Below are 10,223 nucleotides of genomic sequence, written 5' to 3'. Positions count from 1 at the left end.
AGCCAATTGATTTCTGAATAGCATTGAGTGGGTCAGCATGAAAACTCGCTTATTCACTTTAGCACGCGCCTCACAGTATATGTACTGTACTATACTGAAAAATTTTATAACTACAATTTTTAAATAATAAAAAATAAAACTCAACGCAACCGCAAAGATAATGTACAACTATGTTATGCATAGCACATTGCCTGTTCTAAGGGGAAGCATGTGAGCATCTCAGTTTATACAAAAAGCAGGACGTAACTATATAGTTCTCAGTGCATCCTGATGAAGGCATTTTTGCCTTCAGCTTTTTTGAAAATTTATTATAAGCTAGATGCTAATCAGAAAATATTTTGTATTTTTTAAAATTTCTTTCATACATGGTAAAGACTTATTTTATTATTTCCCCAAATAGTGGTTTAAGCATCATACAAAGTTAAATTTCAGTAGCATACAGATATTTATGATTTTTGTATGAAAAATGTAAGGAAATTTGTTCAAAACCTATGGTTATACTCATTTTTTTTTTACCACAAACATATTTATAAACGAAAATGTAGCATCACCATAAACAGCTGAAGCTAGACTATCTACAGACAAAATTAGCAACAAATCTGATGCACTGTAAATTCAAGTCCTCAGGACAACAAAAGTGATTAAGCAAGACCTCAAGTAACAATGTTAATGCCATTTACAAAGGAAAAAACTGATACAAAAACATTCAAAACCTGAACATCACTTGGCATGTAAGGGAAAAAAAAATCAAATTAGGTGAAAGGTTCATAAACACAAGGTCTTATTTACATTACACAAAGCTCAGGTGTTAGCCTTGAACGTAACTTTCAAAATACCTTCAAAGATATCCAACTCAGATCACTTTTGCCGATTTGCTGCAGTACAAATCATGTGCAACATCTTTTTTCCTTAAGACAAAACAATTCTTCAAACAATACTGCAAGTACATCACTAAACACCATGAGCTCTATCTGAAGGGATTTCTTTAGGAAGAACAGATTTTTTTTCCCCCATCTCTTGGTAATTTAAATTTCTTGCCTGCTCTTATATATTCTTTTGTAAATTTTTTTTATTTGTTTCAAAATCACAAATCAATGTGAGCCACCTGTCACATAATAACCAGGATGATCAGACGCTCCACTGGTGATTACAAAAACGAAACCAGCAGTGTTTCCCCATTGATTCTACTCCTTTCATACAAAGATCTCAAAAGTAGTATTTTCTACATCATAAATCTTTCTAAATTTTCCAACCGCTGCAAATTTCCTGGTAAATTTTAAAAGCTCACTAGGTGTCATATGAAGAGATTTCTCAAAGTATTCAAGTCAAAATATTTGTTCCAGGACCAGTAAAAAGTTTCTCCAAATTTTCTTTTTTATAAAAATAGATGCTTTTTTTAAACCCACATCAAAGAGGCTCTTATCTCTTTGGCAAGGTACTGCTTTACGAAAAGTTCTCCAGTATTCTTACAATAAGCGTTTATAATGTAGCCCCCCCCTTCCCCAACCCAAATCATAATTACAAAATAAATACTGTTTTTAACTTCATAAATAAAAATGTAAACTTCAAAATACTTTTCTTAGACGTAACAGTAATGCTTTAAATGTAAACCAAACACAAAGCTAATCAGGAAAAGAAATAAAAGGGGGAAAAAAAAAGACACAACCAACTGAAGAATTACAACACAAAGCCTCAATATTTACTCACAGGTTCAAGGCAGTTATGTAAAAAGAAAAGAAACGTCTTCCCTTAGCTGAAACACTTTAAAAGGTCCACCTTCTTCAAAGAAGGCAATAGAATGCAATGTGACAGGTAAAAACCCTGTACCTCTTGTCCATATTCAAACATAAAAGATATTTAAGAAGTTTTAATTCAAATACTAGCAATAAAAAATCTCACATATTTCTTAGGATGCTAAGTAGTCGTTTTATCCCCATCTCAACACTGACTTACAAAGACATTTACTAATGTATAAAGTTTCTCTTAACTTGCCTTTGTTGTATAGTTTTCATATATAAATGGACTGAGGACAAGAGCTCATTAGGCTTTGTGCGTTTTGTTTGTCTTAAAGGAGACCTGCAGTACTCTGTCTCCCAGACGGTATCCATTGAGGCTAGCTATCGCCATGGCGGCCTCATCATAGTTGGTCATAGTCACAAATCCAAAACCTTTGCATTTATTGGTGTTAAAGTCACGGATGACCTTCACGTTGGTGACAGCTCCAAAAGGCCCAAACATTTGCCACAGGATACTTTCATCTGCGTCAGGAGCCAGGTTGTACACAAAAATACACCACCCTGTTCCTGGGTGCCCAGGGATATTAATTCCAGCCAAACTGGTCATTCCATCAATGGTCATTGGAGAAAACCTACTAAACAAAACAGGAAACACACACACACACACACACACACACATACACGCACGCACGCACGCACACACGCACAAATAGAAACAGAGGTTGGTTACAGCAATGGATGTTATTTTGTTTCCCTCTCCCATCCCAAGAGTTTCAGTAAACCTCCACCCCCACCCCCAAAAGATACATATAACTACTGATGTTTCCATCAAGGCTTGCAGTGACATGCTCTACTGACAAGGTATTAAGTTATGAAATGGCCATTATATGCTGTATTGAATAATATGATCCACGATAGCAAAGAAATATATTTAGAAGTCGCTTCATGAATTGTGCAGGATTGGGGAGGGGAAGGTACCAACACATACATAAACATGCTATAACGTCGCAACGCAATACACAACAAATAATGGGGTTTTTAAAGACCAGGTGGCATCCAGCAGTATAAAAATATTCCTTCAGTCAATCGTGTTTCAAAAAGCAGCTTTTCATTAGGTTGTACATGCAAAAGAAAACTGAACACAAACTTATGAAGGGGGACACTCCCCAAATCAAAGAAACTAATCAATTATGGTAAGGGATTATGAGTATCATGAACCTCTATCATTACCTCTTTACTCCATAAGCCATATTGAGCAGATTGTCCAACCTGCAAAACACACATTTAGCAAACTTCAGTTTCTCATTTTCCCCTGGATGTTCAAGAGAGCTGGGTTTGTTACTGCCATCTTCCAAGGGGATATCTGGATGTTAATTCTATGTGAAGTCTCAAAGCTTTGGGTCTTTTCGCATTCCTGAGAGAATGGGTACCCACTGGCATAAGACACTAGTTTTTCCAATCGATACAGTTTATGGCTACAGTGGTCAGTGCCACACAGGGGAAGTGTTGGTGGTCATCTGAGGAAACCAGAGAGGAAATGTGGAGGCTCTGGAACAGTTAATCTTTGGGCTCTCACTTACTGCCAGATAAATTCTAAGTGTTTCACATGTACCTACATGTACTTCATACTACTGCTGCTAAAAAAAAAAAAAAAGAAAGAAAGAAAGAAAGAAAAAAAAGAAACATGCCTCCAGTGGAATCACCTGGGCTGAGCCTCATATGTCAGCAAACTAAGATTTGATATCTAATAGTAGGTTCAAGAATATGAACTTTAACCAGTCAATCTGGAATTACCTGGTTAGCTCTCCTGAGGTAATCTGCTGGAAAGACCCCCACCCTTTCCCCAAAGGAAGGGGACCCTGCCTGAAACAATCCACCCAGCCCTTTGTTAGAAACCTCTCTTCTCCTGCTCCCTTCTCCCTATAAAATAAAAGCCTTCCATTTTGTACATCTCTTTGGAGCTCCTTTCTGTTTGCTAGATGAAATGCTACTTGAGCCATGAATTGTTCAATAAAGCCAATTTGGTCTTCACATTCACTCAGCTGAATTTTGTTTTTTAACATTAATTTTCATAGCTCTATTGGTCCCTGAATATACCAAGGCACTCAGAGTAAGTGACTTGCCCAAGACCACAGGGCTAGTAAAATGGTGGCACCAATATTCCCTAATTTCCCTTCAATCTCATAATTCTGAAGGACTTTCATTTCTTACATAGTGGTGTATTACAGGTAGAAAGAACCTTACAAAGAGTAACAGCTAAATCTGCCATTTCTCAAAGTGCTCAACTAAAGTCCAGAGAAAGACAACAGACTCATGGCTCCAGCGGCCAACAGGGCAAAGAGTTCAGACCCTGAGGCTAATGCTTATTTTGACTCTGCCACTGGAAGTGTAGCCCTACTCAAGGCGCAAGAAGCCAGGAGAAACAAATCAACCAACTTGAGCTTCCCTTAAAACTTTTAAAACTAAATAGGTGGTGGTGGGTAGGTACTCTTTAAAACTCCCCATCCTTTTCCTGTTTCAAAACTTAAGTTGCTTTTATAATACTTGATTCTTCTTGCTTTGTCTATTTCAAAGAGACCATTCTTACGTTCCAATTTTCAGAATGCGTACCAATTAATTACATGCATTTAGAGGACGTAGGTGTAACTTAATTCATCTTAGCCAGAACCACCTTCTACTGCTGCAATGTTCAATATGGTCCAAAGTTAAGACCCTGAGGCAGGAGGAACAATTTCATTTCCTTCTTTTAACACCTATGCAAGGTTAAGTCTGAAAAATGTCTCAACATTATTGCCTGACCTGTAGCCTCAAATGAGGCTAGGGCACACATGAGAAAGCAATTCCTTCTCGTTTTATAAAAGCCAAAAAAAAAAAAACAAAAAAAACCCCACAAAAAAAACCCCATCTCTTTCTGGTCTTTTAGAATTGGAAAAAGATTCTTCATACATTCCTGTTCCCAATAACCTCAGGGCATTTTGTGTGCTTTGTGAAAATGGAAAGAAATAACTGAGCTGATGTAATGCAAAGTGTAAGGAAAGAGAACAAATCACAATGACAAAGGACCCTCATCTGTGTGTGTCAGTCTTGTCCCAATACCCTCTCAGGAGCTGGGAACCATTCATTCCCCATTGTCCCACTACACATAAAGCGCAGGCCTAGATCACAGCAGGTTTACTACCATCTGGTGATGAATAAAGCAGTAAGGTTACCAACACTGTCTTTAACTACTTACTCCAGAATGAAAACTATCAGGAGGGCTGGTTGGGAGCCTATCTGCATATGCAAGGAGAAAGCACATATGTGGAAAGAGTACATAGGTGGGAAGGCTTTGCTTTCTGCAGAGGTGATAAGTATAGTCAAAGATGTGATGCCTTTATACTCCAAAAAGGAAAGGCCATAAATAAAGGAAAGCACCAGAAATAAAGATGCATACAAATTGGTATCACCAGCCCTCAAGTAATCTAATATGGATAATTTTACACAATTGCTAGAATGATCAATAATGAAAGCTTTTGGTATAGGATACTTGTAGGAAAAAAGAGCATATTGAAGTCTCCTTTCAAAGTGCTGAAGAGGCCAGATGCAGAGACACTTTATTGATTCACTCCAAGTAGTGTTAAGCCTTTTCTGCCGGGCCAGGCAGGGACTGTCACACTCTGCCACTATCAGCTTAGTATACCAGCCCGCAACCCCAAGTCCAGAAATGGAACCTTCTAAGCAAGTTTCCAGTATTTTCAAGATAGGGTGGAATCCAAAACTGCCCCACAAGTGAATTACATGTTTTAAAGAATCCAAAAATTCTCCAGGCGGGAGGCCCAGGATCTCGGAGGACTCTCTGAGAGGGCCTGGTATTTGCCCCACCTGTGAAATCCTAGGATGCGCTGTGATCCTGACCACTTATTTCTTTACTTACATTTTCAGGAAAAATTCAGTCCTTTGGAACTTTAACCAAGTTATCTGTCAGTTCTACCCCCACCCCCAGACCCTTCCCACCATCTCCCTCCTCTCTCCCACACCTTCGATTAACAAGGAGATCAAAGAGGAACACAGGATCTAAGAAACAGGACCTAGGCAATGCTAAAAACTCCAGCCTGCTTGGAGTTGGACTTAGCATTTTCTCCTGATCTCTTGGTGCCACACATTCCGTTTCTCATGGGAGCTGGGAGAAAGCAGTCCACATGGACACTGTGCACCCCAAACCTTGTAGCAGTTGAGAGACTGTAAACTTGGCATCTTCTCTTGAAACTGCCTAGTTTACAGGTAACTCAGACACAGGACCGCTATTACTCTCCAGAATTATACATCTTTGCTGGTGTGTCCAGAGCCCAAGGACAGACATCTTTAATATGTGCTCACCTAAAAACAGAAGCCGTTTTTTAATGGAAACCTAACAAGTTAGTAGCCTCCAGAATGGTCCAGATGGGTGTGAATAACAATTTACTACAGTGTGAGAAGAAAATATTAGAGTCCATTAAAAATATATTTTAACTTTAAAAATATTCTTGGGGCACCTGGCTAGCTCAGTTGGAAGAGCATGTGACTCTTGATCTAGAGGTTTTGTAAAGATTACTTAAATAAATAAGCTTAAAAAAAACCCTTTGCTCAAATTTAACTGAGTCACTGCACCCAAGTAGCCTTGCTCAGTCCCCACACTTTCCTGAGGTAAGGTGGAGCAGTCCTCAGAAGGGACAGTAATACTCTTCCCCTGTTCTTTAGCTTGGACATAATCCAGTTTACAAACAACACATTAAGTGGATTGGGAGGATTAGACAGGGAAACCTAGCTTTAATTAAAATAACCCTCGAAGAAGATGTAGTTTCAGAAAGATTTCTATAAAAATCATCATCATCAGAGTGAAGATGACACCAGTAAGTGAAGTCCACGTAAATAAAAACAGGGAGAGTGAATTATTTCTCCTACTCTTAGTACGAATTACATTATTTATACACAAGATACGCCAACATCACATTTTCATGAAATCAGACATGAAATTCAAAATTATCAAGATAATTTTATGAATTAAAAGACATTTTTAATTCTTTAAAGACATTTATTAAAATACTGGGTAAATGAAATGTAAAGCAAGTGAGCATAATAAGCAAGACATTTTATATTTTACTTATTTCACTTTTATTCTATCTTTATTTCCTGTTTGACTAGTGTTTATGAGTTAATGAATATAATAGCACAAGTCCATGTACATATAATTTATAAAAACATCTACTGGGGATACAGGTGTAAACATTTTTCTATGAGTATGAATAAAAATCAGACTGGGCCCTATTTTGAATAGAACCGTATATTAGATAAAGCATACTGATTTCAAAAGAGAATAGAAAAAGAAAGCTGCTTAACTTCTAAGAAAATTAGCTGACAAGACTATGGGAAGGCCCATGCACGTAAAAGGGGAAATGTGACTTCAATTAAAGTCAGAAATAAAAATATAAAGAGAGATTACTAGTGGGTAGGTAAGAAAATGAAATTATGAAGTCTACAAATAATGGTTCTCAAAACCTCTCCAAAGCACTGGTCCAGACCTGCTCTGGAAGTTAAATCACAAGATCGTGAACTTACCCCTTGTCCAATTAGATGGCATCATGTATCCTCTACCAGAAAAAAAACTACTCAGGACTGACATCAGTTTCTTCCGAAAGGAAATCAAGATAGTACAATCAGCACCCGCCTTAAACCCACCACAAGTGCAGATTTAAAAGGCTACTTTTCAAATGCATAAAGGCTTATGGAAGCAGGTACACAGGCCATTAGACTTGATCACATTCAGTAAATTAAAGCTGCTCCACAAGAAGAGAGATGAAATATTTGGTTGAAAGCTAAATTTGGACATGGTGTCCCAAAAACATACATAAGGGGCTTGAATTATACTATCCAATGCAAATAAATAAGGATGGTTTTATTTTGAACTCTAGTCAATTAAATAAGCATATTAGATCAGCAGTGTTCACGTTAAAATAATTCTCTGACTATTCACATGGGTTAACTGGGTCATAAACTTCACAAGCCCACTTTTAAACTTAACCCTGGGGCACCTGGGTGGCTCAGCTGGTTAAATAGTCGACTTCATCTCAGTCATGATCTCATGGTTCATGGGTTTGAGCCCCATGTCAGGCTCAGTGCTGACAGCTCAGAGCCTGGAGCCTGCTTCAGATTCTGTGCTTCCTTCTTTCTCTGCCCCTCCCCACTTATGCTCTTTTAAAAATAATTAAATGTGGGGCGACTGGGTAGCTCAGTCGGTTAAGCGTCTGGCTTCAGCTCAGGTCATGATCTCAAGAATTTGAGGGTTCAGCCCCGTATCGGGCTCTGTGCTGCCAGCTCAGAGCCTGGAGCCTGTCTTCAGATTCTGTGTCTCCTTCTCTCTCTCTGACCCTCCCCTGTTCACGCTGTCTCTCTCTCTCTCAAAAATAAGATAAAACATAAAAAAAATAAAGCAGCAATAATAATAAAGCATTTAAAATTTTTAATAAAAATAAACTTAACCTTTATTGCATGGGTTTTAATTTTTCTGACCTTAAAAGATATGGTACATCTCATGAATATTAAAAAGATCCTTGACTATTGTTATAACCTGTATTCTCCAATCTCTCTCAACTCCCAAGGTACTATGACAACATAAAACACAGTGAGAATTTTTCTAAGCATCTGCTGGAAGGTGACAAACTGAAGGCTAAGAGCATTAGGACACAGCTGTTAGGAACAAAATATTTCTGTAATGATCTAGACTTGAATGAAAGAACAACAAAACAGGCAAGTCCTTAATTCAATGGTTTTTATGAAGAGAAGGAAGATTCAACATTAATTCAACAGAAGTGGGTAGGGGAAGTCAAGTAATGATATCCAAGTTTTAAAATACTAACGAAAAGCAACCAAACACATATCGTGTTAAACCTGAACTCTAGGAATAAGACTCCCAATTTCTTCTAACACGCAGTCTAGACCAAACCCTTTCACTGAGCTCAAAGACTAGTTCATAACTTACCATCTAGACAGAGATTATGCGAGGAAAAGATCGTAGGGTGGTAGAGACAAGAGTCGGGAATCTGGAAGGACAATAAAAATCACCCCCAATTCCTCAAACTGAGTTTCCCTTATAATAAACAACTCTCATTCCCCTTTTTTCAGAATTTCTTTTTCTAGGAGTCAGGGAAGAAAGAATTTCAAGTTGGTAACATATGGAATAAAAAGATAAAAGCAAAGGATGGGCAGAAATATATTTAGCAAGATAATAAATTTGACCATCTTAACATCCTGGAAAGCTTTACAGAACCTCAAGTAAGAAGTGGAGAGCAGGCAGGGAGCGGGCCGGGTGGGACTGTGAGCAGACAGAGTAGTCATCAGCCTCCTCTGGGGAGTCCCTGGCATGCCTGGCCGTTTTGGTAGTCAGGCCTTCTCCTGAAGATCCTGTCATCTTGGACCTCCTGTCCAGTCCTCCTCAGCATTTAATCTTAACTCTCAGCACAGAGTTTTGCTTAATAACTACCATAAAGGAAATCCAGAACTTAAATTGGAAAACACCAGAAGTAACAATTTAAAATGAAAACAGCTGTCTATTACATCAAACACTTTAATATTTCCACAGGGTTGAAATCAACCAGTAAGTCTCAAAGAATCTTCCTCTACATAAGCTCAAAACTCTTTTCTAGGCCCCAAAGAGTTCTGAAGTTAACTGGATGGGCTGTCCAGGAAACACCTCTAAAATCCCTCAAATGTGTCCATGCAAAATTTGCAGAAAACATTACTCACTTTAAGATGCCACAGAGAAAATGTACAGGCAGAGCTAAAAAGTGGTTTTGTGAGATTTCTTTCTCCACAAGAGCAAGCACCAAGCTGCTTCGTGCATCTCTCCCTGCAGCCATGGCCACTATCATCCAAGTCAAAGGTACCAGGGTGTACTTTCTGACAATGCCCCCTCCCTTTTTTAAAAAAAACCTTGGAAAGTTAAAACAGGAGTTAAAAAAAAGAAAGACTCAATCGAGTGGGTACCCCATCATCCAGTTCCAAAAGGAGCCTTTTGACGGTACCACTCCTCCCAGGGCAAAAGCTACCCAAAGTAGGAAGTGAGCATAGTGTTTATGACAAATTTCCTTCTCACACCTATCTCAAGTGACACCATTGAGTATTTTTTTTAAAAGCAGATATCTGACCAATTTTATCTCCACTCTTTTTAGCGTTCTCAATACCCCAAAGAAAAAAAATGCGTGTGATTTAAGTTAAAAAACATAAATCTTTATTAAGCTACATTTGTGATCCTATTTTTGGTAATTATTCTATCCCTGCCAGGGAAGAAAGAAAACTGATATGCACTTGGGATTAAAAAGGGAAAAAAAATTAGCATGGGGTTAGATGGAATTATGGCTACAGTATACCATATGGCCAAAAGGATATTAAAAAAAAGTTCGGGGAAAAAAAAAAACCTGGGTGACTTTGCTTATGAAACAAGAACTTCTCTGTGCTGTGTTTAAAGTCGTAAAA

The 10,223-nt window shown here is 38.1% G+C and overlaps 1 protein-coding gene across 7 annotated transcripts in view; it reads right to left on the bottom strand.

Annotated features, from left to right (window-relative positions):
• Window positions 1-1,527: 1,527 nt before the first annotated feature.
• The window catches only part of ELAVL2 (ELAV like RNA binding protein 2), a 66,233-nt gene continuing 57,537 nt past the window's right edge, over window positions 1,528-10,223 (bottom strand). For 2 of the 7 annotated variants that reach the window (XM_029920107.1, XM_029920109.1), the window contains exons 6-7: window positions 2,967-3,005; window positions 1,528-2,371 (exon numbers count right to left, since the gene is read on the bottom strand). In XM_029920107.1, coding sequence (XP_029775967.1) covers window positions 2,041-2,371; window positions 2,967-3,005 — 370 coding nt within the window. In that variant the 3' untranslated portion in view covers window positions 1,528-2,040. Of the gene's footprint in view, window positions 2,372-2,966; window positions 3,006-8,730; window positions 8,792-10,223 lie in introns of those variants that run through there. The other 5 variants (XM_029920108.1, XM_029920110.1, XM_029920113.1 and 2 more) reach the window with 4 other exon arrangements.

Source organism: Suricata suricatta, chromosome 13, assembly GCF_006229205.1.
Source record: "Suricata suricatta isolate VVHF042 chromosome 13, meerkat_22Aug2017_6uvM2_HiC, whole genome shotgun sequence".
Taxonomy (NCBI): domain Eukaryota; kingdom Metazoa; phylum Chordata; class Mammalia; order Carnivora; family Herpestidae; genus Suricata; species Suricata suricatta.
This window is presented reverse-complemented; position numbering and strand designations above follow the sequence as displayed.